Below are 24,563 nucleotides of genomic sequence, written 5' to 3'. Positions count from 1 at the left end.
CTCATTATGCTTTTCATTATTTTGTGAAAGGCTATGGATGTTTTTCTAAGCTCATCAAGAATTCACAATTTTGCTTAGCAAGCTATCACAATTTTATACAACAACTTGTTCAGTCTTTCCCAATTTTTTCTTTTGCCACCAACAAAGAGAGCTGTTATAAGCATTTTAGAATATATAGATTCATATGTGTATGTTTGTGTTCTTTTTCTATTTCCCCTAATCATCACAGAAATCTAAGTCTGGGGAAGGACTGTTTATCTAATATTCAAAAATCAGCCCAGTCTAGTTGGAAGACTCATCACTAGAAGACTGACCACTAGATGGTATCTTTTGCAGCTACAGCAATTTCTGAAGATCATCTTCTAAAGTAGAGAAACAACTGTTATTTGTATTAATTGAAGAGGTATTCCTCCTATTGATGAATTTATAGATGCATGATGTGAAGCAAGTAGAACCACTCCATTCCAACTTGTATAAGCTGCATTCTTATTTCAGATCCCATGACAAATTTTAAGAGTCTACATCAAATAAGAAATAAACAGTCCTATGCCAGCAGTAAGCCTACATCAGCAGGAAGAAGATTCAATTTGCTCAGATTTTTTTCCTCACATTTACAATCTAAGTTATTATATATTTTTAAATTGCACTCTGAAGATGCCACATATACACATACTGAAATGCATAAACTGCATAACTAAACATCAACTGTGTCTAAAAAAATGAAAATTTGGTAACAGTGCTAGAGTTTCCAAATCTGACTAAAATTGGTTAAAAAGGATAAAGGAAATAGGTAAATAAAAGAAAGTGAGAAATGAATGATATAGGCTGGATACTAAGAGTATGGCACCCAGAGGATACTGAATTAATGCAGTTTATAGGTCAATTTATTTATGTAGAGTAAATATATAAACTCTTAGTGTCACATAACTCACTTATCTAATATTTCTTCTTTTAACTTTTGAAGTATACCGATGTGTACTCATATGGTTATAATGATAGGATGTGGCATATTAAGATAAATGTAAACATTTGAATAAGACACATAAAACTAAAAATTCACTCAAGAAAATAATTTAGGAAAAAAATTAGAAAAATTTATGGTAAATCCATGGTAATCAGACTACTGCAAAACATTCAGTGAACAAAGGCAGAGTCTAATATCATATCTACACCATGTTATAAAATACATGATAACAGAGAAGTTAAAAACTGTAAGGAAAACTTTTACAGATAAATCTTTATTATCTTTGATGTAATGTTTCCTATTTTCCATACACTAACAAGATCCCAGATTCCAAAAGTAATACCACGCTAGAATAAAGTCAAGAACAGTCATAGAAGAGAGTGAGTTGTTGACTGGATAACAATGCCAAAGTATTTGGTAACACTGATTTGTGTTAACCACACTTCTCTATTCCATGGGCAGAAATAATGGATTATGTTAATAATTAGTTTAAAATAATATCTTAAATAATCAAAACTACTAAAATATGAAATAGCTGAGCTCCACATAAATGTATCAGTTCTTTTAAAGCAAGAATTAGTCTTAGTGAGAGATGCAAGCTCCATCTAGTGATGGAACTGATGAAATTGTGGTTTTTCAAGCACAATCTTATTTTGAGAATTCATTCTATAGGGTTTTTTCCATAAGTTATCTAGAGGACTCAAAAAAATCCCAAGTATTATATCATGACACTTAGTAATTCAGTGCATTCTTTCCTAAAATTACAGAAGCACACTAGCTTTCTCATTTAATTACATTAAACGACAATATCTTCAAAAGAAAAAAAGAACAAACTCACAATAAGTATCACTTGGTACAGACAAAGGGAATCTGCCCAAGATTTCCTCTGATTTCTGGGATATTAAATCTGTTTCAGTTTGAACTTATGTTCTGTTGCCCCTAATCTTGTCAAGGGGAGGGGATGAGAGCATCCTTGACAAATGGAGAAGACACTGGCATTTTGGCTTCATCCTTATTCATACTGCACAGACAGAACCCCAGGCTAGTTAGGTTGAACTGTCTCTTAGAACATTCCCATTGGATTCTTCAAGTTCCCTGATGGATCCCCTCTACATCAGGATTTCTAATTTCAGCCTCCACCACTTCCCCATTGCCAAAAGCTGAACTGGTTCCTGAATTTGGGGACTAACTCTTAGATTCAAATAAAATCTGATGAGCACTAATTTAGACTCACCTGGGACCCAGAAACAATGGATAGTGCACTTTCCTTTTAACAATTCATATATACAAAACCATATACCAAATACTATAAATATGTGAAATACCTTTGTCCTTCTGGCGGCCTTCATACATAACTGAAAACACTAGTCTATAAAAACTGTTCAAAAAAGAAGGCAAGGTTTTCAGCATCACCTGCAAAATAAAAGTTCAAAGACTTTAAGCCAACTAATTCATATTTGATTTTAAAATATCTTTTCAATGAAAAGTATATGCTCACTTAAAAGTACAATGCATCTAAGAGTTAAGTAGTGTGCCCCATATGGAATTAGGGAATTACAGATTTTTATAGTATCATTAATTCCTAAAAGTATTTCCATTCAAGTAGGTAGAAACATTTTGTTATAAAACTGGATATCCTAATTAATGGAAAACAAAAATAAAAATTTTGATTCCTTTTTGAGTTGGAAAAGAAAAACTGTTGGTCTTTTTTTAAAATAAGAAAACTGAAACACAGCAATGAAATGACCTCCCAAAGTCACAAAAACAGTTAATGGCAAAACCAAGACTTGGGTCTCCTAACTTCAAGTTTTTAACTACATCCTGATGCCTTATCAAGAGAATCAGACAACTGGAATGATGACAACATTCAAAAGATTTACTGTACCAATAGTTCAAATAACAAATATACAATCAATAACACCTCATCAGATATGGCATTCAAAATCCACCAGCTAAAGAAGTAAGGTACTCCTGAAGAAATATGCCAAGAATTCAAATCTCCACCACCACCACCTTCTTCTCTCAGATACGGATGGAGGTGGTACAGAACTGATCCCAAGAACTCTGAGAACAACAATATTCCCTAACCACTAGCCCTGCTTCCAGCCTGAGTCCCACAGCCATCATTAAGGAGAGAAATCAATACAGAAAAGGTCTGCCACCAACACCAACTAATGATGTCTCCAACTAGCAAAGTTCAAGAGTCCTGGGAATAGCAGCACCCCCTAGATCATTGGTCCTGCTTCTAGACCAATCCTCAAAACCAACAACCTGAGAAATAATACCCTTGGAGACATGTAGCAATTGTTTTTGAAAATGATACAGCCACAGCTGCTGAAAATAAACATCAGACATTGATAAGCAGCTAGGCAGCACAATGGATAGTGCACTGGACCTGGAGATGGGAAAACTTCAGTTCAGATCTGACCTCAGAAGCCTCATGACTGTGTGAGCCTGGGCAAGTATCTTAATCTCTGTCTCAGTTTCCACAACTAAAATAAGGATTATTACAGCACCTACTTCCCAGGATTGTTGTGAGAATCAAATGCGGTAAGCTTCTACTACTTAGAAAGATGCCAAGAATATTTGTTATTGTTTAATCATTTTCCAGCCATGACTGACGACACTTCATGACCCCAATTTGGGGTTTTCTTGGCAGAGACCTTAGTTTTCCATTTCCTTCTCCAGTTCATTTTACTGTTGAGTGTGAAGTGATTTGCCCAGGGTCACAGAGCTAGTAAATGTATGAGGCCAGATTTGAACTCAAGTCTTCTGCCTTCAAGTTTGGTGCTCTACCCATTGTGCTACCCAGTTGTCCCACTCTGACACATGGTTGATGTTTAAGAACTACCTGCTTCCCCTCCCTTCTGATATGAATGAAAATGATACTAACTATGCAGGAGAAGACGTGGTTTTGGACATGGTCAATATGAGGATTGGATTTGTTTCACTATATACATTATTACAATGTTTGTTCCCATCCTCCACCCCCTAGCCCCTGAGGAGGGGGAAGGAAAAAAAAATTTGTCCATTGGAAAGAGAAAGGATTTTTAAAAGACATAAAAAAGAAGCACTTTTCCCCATAGCTTCTTATTTTTTCTCACTGATATTTGCATGCTTATATACATCCTTGTTAGAATGGAACTTCAGACTACAGTATCTACATAATTTTTAAATCTCTGTATTATCCAGCACAATGTATTGAGAGCAGAAAGTGCTTAATAAATAGCAAAGTGAAATTCAATGGAAAACCTTTAGCTCAGGAACACAACGCCTTCAATTTTTCAACTTTGAGTTCATTTCTGAGACCATGTTTTCATGGTGTATTATAAAGTAAACAACACAGCAGTGAAGAGGCCCAACTACAATTTCAAAATGTTTAATATTATGACATATCTATACAAGTTTCATTTGTACCGAGGTACTCCTGACTCCAAGGCCAGTGCTTTATCTACTACGCCACCTAGCCGCCCCTCAATTACTCTTACATCAAGAATTCAAAGAGTACATCTACAAGAGATGCTTCAGTTATTTCTGTATCTTTTTTTTTTTTAGGTTTTTGCAAGGCAAATGGGGTTAAGTGACTTGCCCAAGGCCACACAGATAGGTAATTATTAAGTATCTGAAGCCACATTTGAATTCAGGTCCTCCTGACTCCAGGGCCAGTGCTCTATCCACTGTGCCACCTAGCTACTCTTCTGTATTCTTTTTTATTTCCAAACAAGTTGGGGTTATTATTCAGAGATGTCAAAAAGCTTGCTATGTTAAAGTTTCAAAAGAATTTTTTTAAATTTCAATAGTTCCTTATAAATTTTAAATAAATATGGTATAGAGGCACGAGGTGTCTCAATAAATAGAACACTGGGATGGAGTCAGAAATACCTGAGTTCTACTCCAACCTGAAACACATCCTAGTTATGTTAACCTTAAGCAAGTCATTTATCCTCTGATTACCTAAAATGGATCCATTCAAGAAGGAAATGGCAAACCATTTGAGTATCTCTACCAAGAAAAGCCCAAATGGAGTCAAAAAGAGTGGGACATGACTAAAACAACTCAACAACAATAACAAATATATTGGAAATGTTGCTGGACTGGGAGTCTTGGATTTATCATTTTGTGATCATGAACTAATAACTGCATGTGTTTGGACTCTAGTTTCATAGTATGTAAAATAAAGAACAGATTAAATGATATTTAGTGTCCTCAAGCTCTAAAACTCTATGATACTAAAATAATAATGCTCAAAAAATGTCCTGGTACCTGTCCTCTCCTTACCTTTGAATGACACTGCAGGATGGAAAAGAGTACTTCATGTATCCCTAAGAAGATGCTACTATATTCCTGGGGTTTCAGGTGATCCAAAGGGACTGCCAAAAGAATACTGAATGCCAGGCTGACATGATGTGGATTTTTAATTATGCTTTCTCCTTGACGAAGCAAAGAAGCCACTGTATCTAAAATAGGTACAACAACAGTGAGAAGCAAGGACTGGTCCTGACAAGCTTCTTTGTTTTGAAACTGAAAAGACAAGGAAAAAGAAAGAAAATAAAGCTCCATTTGAAAAAAACAAAGAATTAAAGATAAAAATTTATATAATAAACATAAAAATAAAACCAATATAACAAACTGAAGTAGGTTAATAGGCAAAGAAAAGCCAAGGAGATTGGTAAATAAATTTTAAGGTCCTAAAATATGAATTTCACTCCCTTTGCCATTAATGTGCACTGTCATCATCAGCCTTGGAAAGAAGTGCTTTGCTAGCAAGAGTTAATTTGTCAATCTCTCTCAAAAAAATGAAACGTGAGAGCTTGTCTCAGAACACACAAAACACAAGTTATATTTTCAACAAACAAAAATATGAGAGTTTGTTTACTTTTTACATTTCTCAGAAATTAATTAATGGTGAGAGACAGTAAATTAATATCTTTGGAAATTAGATCAAATATTCAAAGAATCAACTATTGCCTGACCAATCATGGTTTAATTAGAATGAAAATTAATTAGAATCCAACCCAATACTAAGCAGATTAATTCTTTTTAATTTTTGATTTCTACAAGGCACTGAGATTTTGCAAGACCTAAGGTCACACAGTTAAGTAAGTATTAAGTGTTTGAGGCTGGATCTGAAATCAGACCCTCCTGATTCCAGGGATGGTGCTATCCATTGCACTACCTAGCTGCCCCAAGTAGACCAATTCTTATGGTTGAAATGGAAGTTCCAATATCTGTTTTTATAATATAATTTTAGGAATAACTTTCAGAAATAATCAGGACTAAAAAATTATACTATAAATTTTACTGTGAAATTCATCAATGCCATTCTTGGCATCAATGCCAAGGCTTCCAGAGACAGATTAAATTTAAAGATTGCACCAGTAATTCATATTCTAATGGAAATTCAACATAAAGAGACTAGGACAATCTAAGAAAATATATTAAGTTTCTTAGTCCCCTTTTTAAAATCTCCTCCCACCATAAATGAAGAAAGACTTAATAATGTACTTTTTTTCATGATTAGGGTACTCTGCTCTCTTGTATATTAAAAAATTTAAGTGGGGACCAATGAAGGTACAATTTTTATTAATTTCAGGATCTTTAGAAAACAGGAATATTACTTATCCCCAAACTAAACCACAGTAATTTTAGCATAAAATAAGTTGTGATGCATTATGGATCTCTTCAGACTGCCTAAGTGTACTCAAGGATGTCAAACTATGACAATTTTCGTAAGAATTTAAGAATAACTTCTGATCTGAAGCATAAAAGTCCATTTAAAAAAATCTACTTTCTTATACACAGTAAATATTACTAATTCAACTACTATCAATTTCAGCAAAATATTCTACAGTAAGAGTTCACCAAATCCTTGCTTAGTTATGCTGAGTTGGCAACATCAGCAGAAAGACATACTATGTTCATTTTTTGCTATTCTGAATTCACAACCCTGGACACTTTCTTTTCATGGACAGAACTGTGATTTCATAAATGTTAAGCAAGTCACAATATAGAAATGCTCTTCTACCAATGGCAGACCAGCAATTCAAATACAACTTAAAGTTTTAGAAAGTTGCCTGGGAAACTAGGAAGTAAAATAACTAAAGGCACAGTTTCATATGTAATATCTATCAGAGATCTTTCTAACTCCAAGACAAGTCCATGATACCATGCTGCTTATCTTTCAGGTCATTTCATGTTGCCTAATAAATACTAAAGCTTTCTTCCCCCTGCCTTCTTTACCTACTAATGCTATGGATTCAATTCAACACATAATTGAACAACACTTTACACTGTCAGAACACTGCATGTACTTTAGGTAATTAAGTTAGTAAATACTCTTAAAAGTGATCACCTTCATATCACAGTCTCGAGGAATAAATATTATACAAAAGATATAGGCTTTCATCCATATCCAAAGAAGGAACTATAGAGTTTAAATGCTGACCAAAGTTTACTATCTTCAATTTTTAAGTTATCTTATATATTATTACTTTTTCTCTCTAATGGTTTTTTCTGTTTTGATTTGATTCTTCTTTCACAACATGATTAATATGGATCTATGCTTAGCATGGTTATACATGTATAACCTATATTAGTTCGCTTTCTGCCAAGGGGAGAGGGAAGGGCAGGGATGAAGAGAGAAGAATGTGAAACTCAAAATTCTGCAAAAAATGATTGTTGAAAACTAACTTTGCATGTAGCTAAAAAAATAAATTAATAAAATACTAAAAAAAGAAAAAAGAAATAGGTTACATATTTTCTCTGTTTTAACTCATAGAAGAAGATAATTACAAAAAAGGAAAGTATTATTTAAGGGAGGAGTTCTTAACCTCTTCAATGTCCTTCTTTAGAACAATGTTTTTAACTATATAAAATAAAATACCTAAGATTACAAGGAAAACAATAATATAAAAATACAGATATCAAAATATTAAAAAAAAATAAACATACTAAACAAATGACTCCCAGGTTAAGAATCCCTGGCTTAAGGACTACTAAACAATTGTCTCAAACAACAAGATACTTACAGTTAAAGCTGAGATTATTTGAGGGCAAACCACCCAGAAAGATCTTATTTTCTCTCCATTTGAAGGGCATTTGAGTAACAACTTGATCAATTTAATAGCTGACAACATATCCTGAGGCAAAAAAACATCAAAAAGAAGGAAATGAATCTATTTAAAGAAGAAACATTACTAGAATGTCTTTTTAAAAGAACTCCAATATAATACTGATGTCAAGGGAAGTGAATAACACAAATTTCTATGTATTGTGAATGAGTTGTTCTTAATATTATTAAGTTGGTAGGGGCCAAGACATAACCAAACAGTATAATCAAGACTTTAAAAGGTGTTATTATAACAAAAATATTGCATAAATATCCCTTTGAGCTTACATATATTGGTGAAGGATCCCAGGAAATAGAGGGAATAATAAAGATTATAGGACAATGTAAAGAAGAATCAATTTTCTCACAAAATCTGTCAACCATCAATACCCTCATGTAAGTTAGCATTAGTGATTACTATCTACAATACAAAATACAGTAACCTTAAAAGACTTTGAAAAATAAAGGATAAGTAACTTAAGAGAAGGCATTCAGTTTTCATGCTTTGACCATTCCAATATACTAAAAATGACAATACCATCAATACCATAAATTTATGTTATACCAATTAAACTAGCAAAGGAATACTTTGCAGAGCTAGGTCTAACAATAAAATTTATTTGGGGGAGACAAAAGATCTAGAATATAAAAAAAAAGGTAAGGGGGAAATAGTTAATCAGATTTTAGGTTATATAATAAAATAACACTCAAACCATTTGGTAATAGTTAAAAAAGAGAAAAAGTAGTTCAATGGAATAAACTAAATAAGGAAAAAAGAAATAACAATTCATTATAACTGCATTTGAAAAACTTAAAATATTTATGTATGTATGTATGTATGTATATATGTAATATAGAAAAGGATTCCCTACTTGAAAAGAATTACTAAGAAAACCCGAAAGTAGTCTGGTGGAAATTAGGGTCAGACCAACCATATTCCACAATAAATTTTAAATGGTTATTTGTCCTGAATATTAAAGGTAATAATATTTTTTCCTTTATTTTTTTTATTTACATGTTACTATTCTTGGTTAAGAGTAAACATAATACTCCCTCCCCCACAAAAATATTAAACCTCATGAGGAATAAAACCAAAAGATAGAGAAAAAAATGTGTTTCAGTCTGTGTTCTGATACCATCAGCTCGATCTTGGGTGGATCACATTCTTTATCACAAGTCCATCACAGAAGTTACTTCCATATTTTTCCACAGTTGCTGTTGCTGATTGTAATTCCCTCTATCCATTCATCCCCACTACCATCTATTATATTTCCTCTTTCCTTTCACTTTGTCCCTCTTCTAAGATGTACTGTAGGGCAGCTGAGTGGTGGAGCAGACAGAGCACCAGCCCTGGGGTCAAGAGGCCCCAAGTCCACATCCCACCCCAGAGATGCAGCAAACCACCTGGTCTCCTGGTCCCAGACAGGCCACCCAATCCCAACACCTTGCAAAAAGTAAAAAAGAAAATGTGTTATATCTGACTATCCTCTCCTATGATCTACCCTCTCCTCTATCACCCACATCCCCCCACTTCCCTGTTCCCATTCTCTCCTTTGTTCTCTAGATGACTATATCCTATTGAGTGTGTATAGTGTTTACTCTGAGTGATTTCTAATGGGAGTGAAGGTTCCCTTATTGCCCCTCGCCATCCCCCCTTCCAAACCACTGCAAAAGCTCATTGCAAAAAAAATTATCTTTTACATGAACTATGTTAGCCCATTCCACCTCTCCTTTCTCTTACTCTCAGTACAATTTCCCTTTTAGCCATTGACTCCATTTTTACAATAAATTATATCTTCAAATTCAGCTCTCTCTCCTGTGCTTCATCTAGAAAAGCTCCTTCTACCTGCTCTATTAAATGAGAAGGGTCATATGAGTATTATCAGTATCATTTTTCCATGCAGGAATACATGCAGTTCATCATCATCATCATTTAGTCTGTCATAATTTACCCTTCTCATCCACCCTCTCTATGCTTCACCTGAGTCCTGTACTTGAAGATCAAACTTTCTGTTCAGCTCTGGTTGTTTCAACAGGAAGATCTGAAATTCCGCTGTTTCATTGGAAGTTCATCTTTTTCCCCTGGAAGAGGACATTCAGATTTGCTAGACAGTTGATTCTCGGTTGCATTCCAAGCTCTTAGAGCCCTTGATGTAGCTGCTGCTAAGTTCTGTGTGATCCTGACTGCAGCTCCATGATATTTGAATTGTGTCCTGCTGGCTGCGTGAAATATTTTCTCTTTGACTTAGGAGCTCTGCAACTTGGCTATAATATTCCTGGAGGGTTTTTTTTTGGGGGGGGGATCTCTTTCCAGGGGAGATCGGTGGATTTTCTCAATTTCCATTTTACCCTCTGCTTCTAGAATATTGGGGCAATTTTCCTGTAGAAATTCTTTAGAAATGAGATCAAGGCTCTTTTCCTGATCATGACTTTCAGGTATCCTAATAATTTTTAAATTATCTTTTCTGAATCCATTTTCCAGATCAGTTGTTTTTTCAACGAGACATTTCACATTTTCTTCTAATTTTTCATTCTTTTGGTGTTGAACTATTGTGTATTGATTTCTCACAAAGTCAACAGCTTCCTTTAGCTCTATTCTACATCTGAAGGATTTGTTTTCCTCAGAGAGCTTTCTTATCTCCTTTTCCATCTGGCCAATTCTGCTTTTTTAAAGCATTCCTCTCAGTAACTAGTTTTGTGGGGTTTTTTTTAGATTTTTGCAAGGCAATGGGTTAAGTGGCTTGCCCAAGGCCACACAGCTAGGTAATTATTAAGTGTCTGAGGCCAGATTTGAACTTAGGTACTCCTAACTCCAGGGCTGGTGCTCTATCCACTGTGCCACCTAGCTGCCCCCTCAATAACTTTTTGAACTGTTTTATCCATTTGACCTAACCCTCCACTCCAACCAGTGCAAATAATTAAAGAATGGTTAGGGGTAGCAAGGTGGTGTGATGGATGGAACACGGGCCCTAGAGTCAGGAGGACCTGAGTTCAAATCTCACCTCAAACACTTAGTAATTACTTAGCTGTGTGACCTTGGACAAGTCACTTAGCCCCATTTGCCTTGCCAAAGGGGGAAAAAAAACAAATTATTTATAGCAGCTCTTTTTGTAAGGGCCAAGGAAATGGAAATTAAGGAGATGTTCATCAAATGGAGAATGGCCGAATAAGTTATAGTATATGAATGTTGTGGAGTAGTATTGTTCCATAAGAAAACATGAACAGTCAAACTCTAGAAAAGCATAGAATTACACTGATGCTAATGCTGATGCTGAGCAAAGGGAAAAGAACCAAGAGAACATTGCACACATTAAAAACAACACTATAAGTTGATCAAATATGAGGGATACAGCTCTTCTCAGTAGTTCAGAGTTCTAGGACAATTCTGGAAAACCTGTTATAGATAACACCATCCACATCTAGATGAAAAAAATTTAAAACAAAAAAAAATTTGAATAACACTGTATTTATGTATACTATTCTCTTTATGTTTTTCTTTCCTATCCCATGATTTTCTTTCTTTTCCCTTAGTCATAATTCCTCAAAAACAAAATGACGAATATGTAAACATGCTAAACATAAATGTACATGTACAATGTTCAGTAGTCTGCTGCTGAGAGGAGGGAGGGGAATGGAAGGTGGAAGAAAAATGTGTAACTTCTAAATATGCAAATTGCTGAATACTGAAAATTTTTTTATATCATTTAATTAGAAAAATAAAAAATATCAATAAAAAAGCTTTCTGCCTGGAAAAAATAAAACAACTAAGTGAAGATGTCATAATGGGAAACAAATTCTTTATATCTAATATCTGATTAAGAGTGTAATATCCAAATGCTTCTTCTCAATAGACAAATAGTCAAAGGATAGAATTAAACAGGTCTCAAAAGAACTGCAAACTATCAACAACCACATGAATGTTCTAAAGTCGATATAATAAGAGATAATAAGAATAATAAGAGAAAATGCAAGCCAAAACAACACTGAGGTTCCATATCACACACAGTAAATTGGAAAGAATGATAAAAGATGAGAATAGTATAGGTTGGAACATCTGTGGAAAGATAGGCAGGACTAATGTATTTTTGGTAGAGTTATGAATTAACACAATCATATTGGAAAGAAATTTGGAATTATGCAAAGTGAGTGAATTTCTACCCTTTGACCCAAAGAGTGTACTAATGGGTATGCCCCAAGGAGGTAATATATACATCAAAATATTTACAGCAACACTTTTTGTGGAAACAAAGAACTGGAAACAAAGTAGATCTGTCAGTCGAAGAATGGCTAAACAAATCATGGCAAATGAATTCGATGGAATATTTCTGTGTTATAAAAAACAATGAACACAATTATTACAAAGAAGCATGGAAAGACATATAAATTGATGCAGAATGAAGTAAGTGGAACAAGGAAACCAACCTATACAATGACTTCAACAATGTGAATGAAAGGTATAACAAAAAATAATCAAAACTGAATACTAGCCCCTCCAAAAAGATAAAAGAGGGGGTGGCTAGGTGGCGCAGTGGACAGAGCACCAGTCCTGGAGTCAGGAGTATCTGAGTTCAAATCTAGCCTCAGACACTTAATAATTTACATAGCTGTGTGGCCTTGGTCAAGCTACTTAACCCCCATTTGCCTTGCAAAAACCTAAAACAAAAAAAAAAGATATAAGAACATCCACAATTTTTTTGCATAAGTAGAGAACAATGGATATGGAAAAAACTATATATGTATATATATATATATATATATATATATATATAGAGAGAGAGAGAGAGAGAGAGAGAGAGAGAGAGCTATCTGATGTTTGTTTGTAGTTTAAAAACTCTTTCACTATAAGGAATGATTCTCGGGGTAGCTGGGAGAGAGAAATACTAAGGGAAATGTAAGTGATGTTAAAGCAAAGTGATATTGGTCAAAAAAAAAATATTGAAAACCAGTACAAGAAAGCAGGATTCAAAAGTAATAAAACATAGTGACCTAGTTTTGTTGAATCTAAGAAAATAAACTATTGGGAGGACTCTAAGAACTGTTAGGAAAATCAGAAAGAAATATGTACAGTTCAGTTAAGTTGCTGCAAAGAATTAATAATCAAAAAAAAGATAGCGATCACAAAAGATAAAACAAATGAATTTCATCATTACTTTTAATCAGACCTATGAGCTCTCAAAAAGGAATTTCTTCAACCAGTGAAGATCTATACTTGCTCTAAAACTTAGTCTCAAGTTATTTGAAGCATTGAGAGGTAAAGGATAATGATCAGGATAATGATCAGGCTAATGCAACCCACATGTGTCAAAGTCAAACACCTTAGAAACAGAAAAAAGAATCACTCACATTTATATCTGGTTTCCAAATGTTACTGATCTCTAGGCCATGGAGTATATGCTGCATTATCATCTGGAATTCTTCAGTGGTAACTTCAACTAGTAAATGGTTGAACAATGCCACCATAAGAGGTTCTATATCCTCATTGACCTGTATTCCAGGATCTGCAGAACAGAGAAAGAAAAATCCATCACTTGTCAGAAGAAAAACTATCATAACTTTAAAGTTTATCAGAATTTGGGGGGTTTTTTTAATTCTGAAGAGGAAAAATGCTTTTTTCCTCTATTAATATGTTCAGGAAAAAACCTAAACAAATTTATGAAGTAGTCAAGTGATTCCAAGGGATCTTCTTTTTATACCATCCACCCTGCCCATTCAGAGATGTAGACCTCTATTGTTCTCACCTTCCTCCCCCATTAACCCCTCATAACTATGTGAATTTAAATGTTTCCTCTCTGTGGGATATTTTTCACTTTATCCTAATCTCTAATAGCTGAATTACAGGCTGGAGGTGACCCTTCGAGGACCCCTAAAATCATTTCTGCAAAGTTGGTTCACGTAGACTTTTTTTTTTTGGTTTTTGCAAGGCAAATGGGGTTAAGTGGCTTGCCCAAGGCCACACAGCAAGGTAATTATTAAGTGTCTGAAACCGGATTTGAACCCAGGTACTCCTGACTCCAAGGCCGGTGCTTTATCCACTATGCCACCTAGCCACCCCTCATGTAGACATTTAAAAAAAAAAGAACCAGTACAATTCTTTATTTAAAAAAAAAATAAAGGGGGCAGCTAGGTGGCATAGTGGATAGAGCACCAGCCCTGGAGTCAGGAGGACATGAGTTCAAATCTAGCCTCAGACATTTAATAATTACCTAGCTGTGTGACTTTGACCAAGTTACTTAACCTCATTGCCTTGCAAATCCCCCCCCCAAAAAAAGTCTACTAAATTGTATCCTCATTGTAGATCAAGTTTCACTTCTGTGTTCTGGTTCTATGTGACTGAATTAGTTGTATAACCTTGAGCACAGTATTTAACTATCTACACCTCAATTTTGTCATCTGTAAAATGGAGGAAAGAAGGGAATGGGAAAAATAATTTTGAAGATCCTATCTATAAGTCTGATAGGTTACAGACAGCTCCATCTTGAAAGGCCTGGCTCTGGACATATTAAAAACCTCAATTTTAAAACTAGAATGATCTTAAGAAACTCACACTTCATCACCCTCATTTGACAGAAAACTGAATCACTTGCCTAAGACCATGTGACCAGACAGTGACAGAACTCCTGATGTATAGATAGGGATATTCCCAAAAACCATTCAATTTCTGACTCCTTCAGAAGTGAGGAGAGAAAAGGGGAAGGGGGAAAATCTCACAAAACAAAGGTACTAGATGGTCTAGTGACTAGAGTGCTGGGTCTGGAGTAAAAAAAAAAAATCTGAGTTCATAGAAAGATACAGCAGAAAGAGCTAGAAAGAGAAATTACATTCAAAGTAACCTCAGACAAAATAAAATACCTGGGAGTCTATCTGGCAAGGCAGACTCAAAAACTCTTTGAAAACAATTACAAAACTCTTCTCACGCAAATAAAATCAGATTTAAATACCTGTGCAAACATCAACTGTTCATGGATAGGTCAAGCTAATATAATAAAAATGACAATTCTACCAAAACTAAACTACTTGTTTAGTGCTCTACCAATCAAAACTCCAAAAAACTACTTTAATGAGTTAGAAAAAGTTATAAGTTAATTTATATGGAGAAATAAAAAGTCAAGATTTTCCAGGGATTCAATAAAAAAAAAGTGCAAAAGAAGGCAGCTTAGCCTTACCAGATCTAAAACTATACTATAAAGCATCAGTCCTCAAAACTGTCTGGTACTGGCTAAGAAATAGAGTCATGGATCAGTGGAATAAATTAGGTGCAATAGTAGGAAATGATTATAGTAATCTGCTGTTTGATAAACCCAAAGAGTCCAGCTATTAGGATAAAAACTCTCTCTTTGATAAAAACTGTTGGGAAAATTGGAAGTTAGTATGGAAGAAACTTGGATTAGACCAACACTTCACACCCTATACCAAGATAAGATCAAAATGGATAAAAGATTTAAACATAAAAAAACAATATTATAAGCAAACTAGAAGATCAAGAAGTAGTTTACTTGTCAGATCAATGGAAAGGGGAACAGTTTATGACTAAGGAAGAGATGGAGAACATCATCAAAAATAAACTAGATGATTTCGATTACATTAAATTAAAAAGCTTTTTCACAGACAAAATTAAGAGTCACTAAGATCAAAAGAAATGCAGGGAATTGGGAAACAATTTTTGCAACTAGCATTTCTGACAAAGGACTCATTTCTAAAATATACAGAGAACTGAGCCACATTTTCAAAAAAAAAAGCCATTCCCCAATTGACAAATGGTCAAAGGATATGCAAGGGCAATTTACAGCTGAGGAAATCAAAGCGATCCATAGTCATATGAAAAACTGCTCCAAATCATTACTTATTAGAGAAATGCAAATTAAAGCATCTCTGAGATTAAAGCACCTCTCAGACTGGCCATTATGAAAGAGGGTGAAAACATCACTTGTACCAAAATATTCAGAGCAGCCCTGTTTGTGGTAGCAAAGAATTGGAAATTAAGTAAACGTCCTCCAATCAGGGAATGGTTTAACAAACTGTGGTGTATGTATGTCATGGAACACTACTGTTCTATTAGAAACCAGGAGGGATGGGAATTCAAGGAAGCCTGGAAGGATTTGCATAAACTGATGCTGAGCAAGATGAGCAAAACCAGATAAACACTGTACAGCTTAACAGCAACATGGGGGTGATGATCAACCTTGATAGACTTGGTCATCCCTGAAGGGCAACACCAGGGACAATTTTGGGCTATCTGCAATGGAAAATATCATCTGCATCCAGGAAAAGAATTATGGACTTTGAACAAAGACCAAAGACTATTACCGTCAAATTAGGGGAAAAAAAAGTTATATAGGGGAGGGAAGCACGAATGGGGGGAAAAATTGTAAAACTCAAAAAAGGGGGGGGGGGAACTAGGTGGTGCAGTGAATAGAGCCCTGGAGTCAGGAGTACCTGAGTTCAAATCCAGCCTCAGACACTTAATAATTACCTAGCTATGTGGCCTTGGGCAAGCTATTTAACCTCATTTGCCTTGCAAAAACCTTAAAAAAAAGAGAAGAGAAGAGAAGAGAAGAGAAGAGAAGAGAAGAGAAGAGAAGAGAAGAGAAGAGAAGAGAAGAGAAGAGAAGAGAAGAGAAGAGAAGAGAAGAGAGAAGAGAAGAGAAGAGAAGAGAGAAGAGAAGAGAAGAGAAGAGAAGACAAATCTGAAGAGAAAAAAATCTGAGTTCAAATATAGCTAGTTTTGACCATGGGCAAATCACTTAACCTCTGCCTCAACTTCTTTATCTGTTAAGTGGGGATAATAATAGCACCTACCTCCTTGGATTGCTGTGGAAAAATAAATTACTTTTGTAATGCTTTTAGGATCTTGAGAAGGAGCAGTAGACAGAACAGTGGACCTGTAGTCCGGAAAATCTGAATTCAAATCCAGCCTCAGATACTTACTAGCTGTGTGAACCTAGGCAAGTCACTTCACCCTATTTGCCTCAGTTTCCTTATCTATAAAATGATCTTGAGAAGGTATTTTTAAGCCAAGAAAACCCCAAGTGGGGTCACAAAGCGTCAGACACAACTGAAACAACTTACCACAAAAAAAATCTATGCTTTGTCTGATCTAAAGGGTTGAGGAGAGGTTTCAGACTAAGGCCTACTAGACCTTTGGTTTATAGAACTGATAAAGCCAGTCTAAAGAAGCCTAAGAAGAAACCAACTTTGGTTCAAATTCACTGTTTTCTCCTGGATTTCTGGGGTTAGATCAGAAACATACTGACTATTGGAAACAGGGCAGGGAAATCAAAACTGCTTGTCTTACTGCATTCTCCTGTCATCCTGTATATGGGCATTGGAAAGAAACAGATCAGACTACTCATTGGGCAGGACTTTCAAGATTATTTTGCCCATTCCTTCCTTCCCTTCATTTTACAGATGAGAAAATGGAGGTGTAGATGGTTAAGAGCTGTGCTCAAGATTATACAACTGGTCCAGTTAACTAGAACCAGAAGAAAGAAGTGATACTTGGTCTACAATGAGGATACAATCCAGTTGATTTTATTTTTTTTTAAAAAAAGAATCCTACTGGTTCATTTTTTTCAGTCTACTTGGACCAACTTTGCAGAACATTCAAAAGACAAATCACCCTTCACATTTTCACAGCCTGAAAACATATCTACACTACTGATACTTATAAATACAAACCAATCATTCTAAACCACTTCCAGATACTCCAACTGCTCCTGAAATCATACACTAACAAAGTGCTCTTGTTGTGGCATATACACACACATACACACACCCAGACCAAACATCCAAAGATTTCCTCTGTTTAAAAAAAAAAAAGGAAAAAAGAAAAAGGAAAGATGGACTATTTTTAATTATCTGAAAACTCATGGTATGACTTTTTTTATACTTAAGTATGATCTGAAGATATGAATCACCTCTTAAGGAATAGCTATTATCTTTCTTCTTAAGACATTAAAAGTGAAGTTGATAGTATCAAAATGCAAAAATAATCCTAGAAACTTCCTGTTGAAAGGAAACTGAAAGGATAATAAAACCAACTACAAATAAATCCATTCTGGAATGTTCCTTACAGATAACCAATGAATTGTATACTTCCAATAGAGAAGTATTCTCACAAGTCAATCCACTCTATTTTTAAATCTCTTAAATATTTTTTAAAGGAGTTCTTCCTTATATGAAACTAAAATCAACTTCCTGTTAGATTACCATCTGAGGCAACATGGTGCTTGAGTTTACATCTCACCTCTAATACTCCCTGGGGGGCCACAGACAAGACACTTCATGTATCTGTGCCTCAGTTTCCTTAAAAATCTGTAAAATAAGGGTGTTGGATTAGCTATTTTTGCTGGCATCTATGGTCCCTTCCAGCTCAAGGACTATGTTCCTAGGACCCAATTCTCTGGAGACACACAAGACTAACACTCTTTTTCAGATAATGACTCTCCAAATCTCTGCAGACAATGATCATATTTCAGTTCTACTCCATGCTAAGCATCTCCTTCTGACATGGTTTCCAAGACTACCACGTTCCTGACCACACTCCTCTGAACACAGATTCCAGTTTGTCAATGTCTCACTTAAACAGAGTGCCCAGAACTAAATGAAAATTCCACATGTGATTTAAATGGCAGACAATTTACTAGAACAATAATCTCCCTTGATCTGAACATTCTAATGGAGCTTGAGATCACATTAGCTTTTTCAGCAACCAATCAAGAGTTTTGAGTACTACTGAGTCCAGGGAACTATGAGGTTAAGGCTAAAAAAATGGCAAGGATAAGGTTCTGCATTTAACAAAGGGCAGAGGAAGCAGTACTTCAGATACTATTCTGACAGGCAATCCATTTCAGATCCCTATCACACACCTTAACAAATGACCAAATTTTAGCTCTATTAGAAGATGAATGTCTTTCCTAGGGTAAGTGATATAAAAGCACACAGTAAAGAGATATCAAAGCATTTTAAATTAACTTACAACTGAACTGGAACTACAGAGAGGCTTTTGAAGCCTGGGATAATACTAGTGCTATTCAGGCCACAATACTCAAACTCTGGCTTTGGGCCCAGACAGTCCAGGTGGCTTCATTTTCAAGACTGTAACATTTACTTGTTCATATAGTCCTGCCTTGAATTTGAAGCAAAGTTTTGTACCATCAATAGATAAATCAGAAAAGATATGGGCTCACAGGCTAGGAATTTGTCACCTGGGAGAAAGAAAGCTATACCTTTACTGTAAGAGCTACATTAGATTTAATGATCTTATCTGCCCTACCCTCTACCTCTAAGTGATGGCATAAATAACTAAATACAAATTACAGTTTTTCCTTATTTGTAGATAAATTACTTCCTATCAACAATTATTAGCTTTAAGAAAACCTAATAAATCACTACAGAACATCATGGCCAGAATGCTTTATGAAGTTCTACTTAATACTTCTAATTCAAGGATTATTAACCTGGGATTCATTAACTTTTAAAAAAATATTTTCATAACTGCATTTTAAAAATTAGTTTCCTTTGGAATCCTATGTACTTTATTTTATGGATTTAAAAGTATTATCCTGAGACTAGGGGAAGGTTGTTCCCCAGGAATAACACTTAAAAATAGGTGATTGGTCAAATATTATTACAATAGAGTTTCATGGCTATGGTTAGCTTTTGTTACCAGTAGTAAGAGTTTACATTTATATAACTTATAGGTTTAAAAAAATGTTTGTTTCACAAGAAGGAAGCAAAGTAGATAATGCAAGCAATAACAGATCACTTTTCCAGACAAGGAAACTTAAGAGAGATTAAACCTGGCTCAGGTCACATAGCTAAGTGTCAGACTCTTGAATGGAACCATGGTCTCCCAATCTTAAATCAAAAGTTCTCTATACCACACAGTGAGTGGTATCTCTCTATAGAAAGGTCATCATTCAGAGCAACCTTATACAGAGTATGCCAGTATTAAGAAACATCTAAAACATACTTGTCTTTTCTCGGAAGAGTGTGGAAAAAAAAGAGCCATCACTAGTGAAATGGAACAAGTGGAATTGGGTGGATGGGTAGCTGGACATTAAGAAAGAAAAGAAAGCAGTAGACTTCAAAATTGTACTTAGTTAAATATTAAACAAAAGGCCCAGAAACATCTGTTCACTATACTTCAAGGTATATAATACAAAATTAGCTGAAGGAAAAAAAAGCAACATACCAGCAAGTACTCTTTTTATGGAATGAAATATGGGAACAAAAACTGTATCCTTGCTAGGATGCAACTCCCGAGTCGAAGAGAACAGTATCAAGAACTGCAAGGCTAACTTGAAGGACTGGTCATTTGCTGCCAGACTTGGCAATTCTGTCAATATCTGAGAATAAACTTCTCTATACAAAGCAGTATGGGAAAGCAGCATGCTGTCTTTGGTTTCTGAACATGTTGCATCACTGGCCCTGGACTTATGATGGCCCAGTTCAACTTCAAGAAGGGTAGTAACAGATGAAATGAAAACTGAAGGAAGGAGCCAGTTTTTGTTCTCTGAGCAATGCCGGATGAATACTCCGGTATGGAGGATGGCTTGCTGCAACAAATCAGACAGCCTACTGGAAAACTTCTGCTCCACATAACAATTCAAAATTTGGCACAATTTAGTTAAAGAAACCAAAAGAAGCTGTCCGCTTAAGGAATCTAGGTTTTCCAATGGCTGGTCTGAGGTTGTTTCCTTGTATACTGGGCAATTTGAGAGAAATGCTAAGATTTTCTCAAAATTGAGGACAAGACTCAGCTTCAACTGAATGGTCACTTCAAAAAAATGTCCTAAGAAAGTCCCTACTACATGGAGGAACTCCAACCAGGAAGGTGTGTCCACATCAATGAGAAATCTCTTGTTCAAATTAAACAATGAAGTCAATATGACCTCAAATATATCACTAGCATACATGATTTTAAACATGAAACGGGCATTTTTGCCCTTTTGTAAATAATTAAGAAGCTGATAACAAGTCATCAGATATTTGAGATTCCCTATAGAGAAGCAAGAGCTATCAGCTTTGGTGCTGGTTGCCATGGACAGCAACAGAAGAAAACAATGTACATGATGTGATGGCAAGAGAGAGTCCAGTTTTAGAACAGAAAAAAATTCCAATATATCCATGATTCTTTCTAGTTGGTCTCCCTTCAAAATGATGGGAAAGTCTGTTTTTGCTAATATCAGTAAGTTCTGAGCAACTTTTTCCTTTGATTCCAAAGGTTCATGTCCATCTTTTTCAGATTTCTTTTCCCACTGCATTATAAGTCTGTGATCCTTTTCAAAAAGCCAGGGTAACTGTTGATTTAGGAGTTTCTTGTCATTATGGTCACCAGAAAACAGAATCCTAGTGCTTCTCTCAATTACACAGCTTAAGAAAGCAGCATGGAGGGATTGCATTTCTGGAAAAAGGGGACTGTAAAACAAAGCTTGGGATAGCTGTCCAATTGTGAGAGATGATTCTTCCTCTACTAAGCCTTCCTGGGTTTTAGAAGTAGGCAAAGTCCTGAGCAGTACATTGGCTATATAGGTCACATCATCTGAAGAGAGATAGGAAATAAGAATTGTAAGATTTGACACAATCAAATGCCAGTGTGCAACTGGGTAAGAAGAAGCATCCAGTGTCCCTATTTGGTGATTCCACATAGTTATCTCCCCTCGTTTCATGTTTTTTTTGCCAGAATGGAGAATGAAGGCAGCATCATCCCTTAAAGTTTGGAGGTCTCTGTCAGACTGGAAGCTCACTCTCATTAAAGTCCTTTTCATTTTCTGCACATACAGCAGTTCTAGGCAATATCTGCTAGTGAAGGCAAATGGATTGGTAAGTTCTTGCACCTTTTCCCACTGCTTCACATTGATACCTTCAAGGAAGGAAAAGAGGTTCAAGCTCTCCAAGGAAATGTCTGTGCCAGCCCCCACCATGGGGACATATTGCCTGCAGTTCAAACTAAGCATAGTGTCGATTTCTGCCCATGTATAGGACAGCAGGAGAACAGAATCTCTGGCCTTCTCCAGCCACAAATCAAGCTTTGAAGTCTGGGACTGGTAATTCTTTAGAAGGTCAAGCAGAGGTTGAATGACCTCTCGAAGCATCTTCTCCATCACCTGCTGAGTGCACTTAACAACAGAGAGTGGAGTGCCAGCATCCAGACATCTCATGTTGAACAAGATCCCATGCAGCAGTAAACTCAAGGACAGCAACTTAAGGGCCATGTCAGAATCATCCTTCACATAAGGCAGCACTAACGTGTGGCACTTCTCGAGCAAAAGGGACCAAGTATCCAGGATCTGACTTGGAGGTAACTCCATGAGACAATCCCGAAGCACTATTGTCAGGTTCAGAGTCAACATGGGCTGCCTCAGATGCTCAGCAGCTGGTCGACAAATCACACCCAGAACTTCTTCAAACAACCGAGGTACCTGTCGGAGTTTGGCATAAGTCTGGAACAGTGCATTGATAAGGGTTTCCTGAGATTTCTTGGTTCGAGGTTCAGTTACTTCTGCATCGATCCAGGCTGAAGCCACTAGGTCATCTAGATCTGGCTCCACAATCAGATGGTTCAAGGAGATCAAAGTCTTGAGACATCGGAACCATGCTGGCACAGAGGCCTGTGAATGTTTTATCAGAAGCTCGGCAAGTCGGCGGTAAAACTGGAACTGAATTTCCTGGTGCCGGATCCGGTCAGTAGCCACATTGTAGACATTATTGCTAGCCACCAAGTTCAGGAGTTGTTCTACAACCAAGAGTTCAGTAGTCCAGTCTGACTGAGAAAGGGCCTCTACCTGTTCATCAGGCAGGCATGAAATCCTCAGGCAGTCAAAAAGTTTAGGAAGTAAATGGAAACAAATGAGTTGATTTTCTTCCTTAGAGTAAGAATCCAGAAAGAGTTTATATAGTAAAGACACTGAGTTAGCCACAACAGTTACATGGAGAGATGGTTCACAGGAGCCCACTTCAACCAGTTTGCTGATCACGGTGTTGGTTGGGGTCAGGATATTTTTAATAGCCTCCTTCTTCTTGTCCTTTGGTTGCTCTTTCAATAGGAGCTCTTCTTTGTAAGAGGACAACAATTCTGGCTGAAAGATTCCACCTCGAATGACCAATTCAATCTGATTCCGAACTTCCCTACTCAGGTATTGCCGCACACGGCCTTGGTCACATTGTGCCCAGGTACCAACAGAAAGCAAGTGCCTTAAGACAAGGCACGGCTGGAATAAGTGCCCAAGCACTTCCCCAAACACACGGTTTGGATTGACTTGCTGACGCTGGATCAGAAGATACTGACTAAAGGCCAAGTGAAGGACTTCAAACAACTGGCATATAAAGGTTCCTTCTGGATGTCGACATGCCAGCCAGCACAATTCATTTAATAATTCCAGCATCAGCTCATGCTTGGCTGTGTAAACGACAGCAAGACCAGGTGTAGAGAGAATACCTTGGCAGCAGCTCAACACAGCACACACATATCTTTGAGCAACAGAAGCAGAGAACTCAGCTATTCTTTCATTTATAATCTGAAGAGGAAAATAACAATAATGATAACAATAAAACAATATCCCATTGGCACTTCCCTAATGGCACAAAAGTACAACATGAGGATAACATAAAGCCATCCTGACAACTACCTAACTCATTTTATAATGGGGACTAGACTTTTTCTTCAAAACACTTTTTAAGATCACATCTAAAACATAAAAAAATAAGTCAAAGCATACTGTATAAATGGGGATCTTTTTCTCATCATCATGCCCAAAAGTCACTCCAAGTGACTTGTGAAATTAACAAAACTAAAGCCCATTTTGCATTTGTTTTGGTCATTATGCAAAAAAGGTCAAGCTTTGGCTTACAAAAAGACCCGTGGCTATCTTCCCATATCCAAATTTCAGTCAATTATCTATAAAAAATCACAGCAACCCTGGGAGGTGGATGCTGTTATTATTCCCATTTTACAGATGAGGAAACTGAGGCAGGCAGCAGTAAGATGACTTGCTCAGAGTTACACAACAAATAAATGTCTGAAACTGAAATTGTACTTGATCAAGACATACTGACTCCAAGCCTGGTACTCATTCCATTTCTAAGGACTTCACTTTCCTTCTCTGTAAAATGAGGTGACTTGATAGCTAAACTTCCCCTAACTTTAATAGTCTATGAGGATCACAGCCCAGTCGATATAACTCTCAGTCTTAATTTTTTATCTTCTATCTACTCTGTATTTGGCCTGCATTTATTTTTCATAAGTAGTTTCCCCCTTAAAAATGTAGAAGGTAAACTACTTATGAGCATGGGCTATTTTCCTCTCTTTCTCTGTATCCCCCAGAGTCTAACTTAGCACAGTGTCTGACTTTTAAATATTTAATAAATGCTTACTGAATGACTTTCTTTGTGGGGGGGGGGGATTTTTGCAAGGCAATAAGGTTAAGTGACTTGTCCAAGGTCACATGGCTAAGTAAGAATTAAGTGTCTGAGGTCACATTTGAATTCAGG

General features: G+C 36.1%; 1 protein-coding gene across 1 annotated transcript in view; it reads right to left on the bottom strand.

Annotated features, from left to right (window-relative positions):
• Positions 1-24,563, bottom strand: part of URB2 (URB2 ribosome biogenesis homolog) — a 58,952-nt gene that overhangs the window by 26,901 nt on the left and 7,488 nt on the right. The window contains exons 4-8 of the mRNA XM_074223033.1: positions 20,266-23,590; positions 13,416-13,570; positions 7,993-8,103; positions 5,243-5,485; positions 2,290-2,377 (exon numbers count right to left, since the gene is read on the bottom strand). Coding sequence (XP_074079134.1) covers positions 2,290-2,377; positions 5,243-5,485; positions 7,993-8,103; positions 13,416-13,570; positions 20,266-23,590 — 3,922 coding nt within the window. The remainder of the gene's footprint in view (positions 1-2,289; positions 2,378-5,242; positions 5,486-7,992; positions 8,104-13,415; positions 13,571-20,265; positions 23,591-24,563) is intronic.

The sequence above is a fragment of the Macrotis lagotis genome, chromosome 2 (genome assembly GCF_037893015.1).
Source record: "Macrotis lagotis isolate mMagLag1 chromosome 2, bilby.v1.9.chrom.fasta, whole genome shotgun sequence".
Lineage (NCBI taxonomy): Eukaryota > Metazoa > Chordata > Mammalia > Peramelemorphia > Peramelidae > Macrotis > Macrotis lagotis.
The sequence above is the reverse complement of the archived record's forward strand: the minus strand, read 5'-3'. Positions and strand labels throughout refer to the sequence as shown.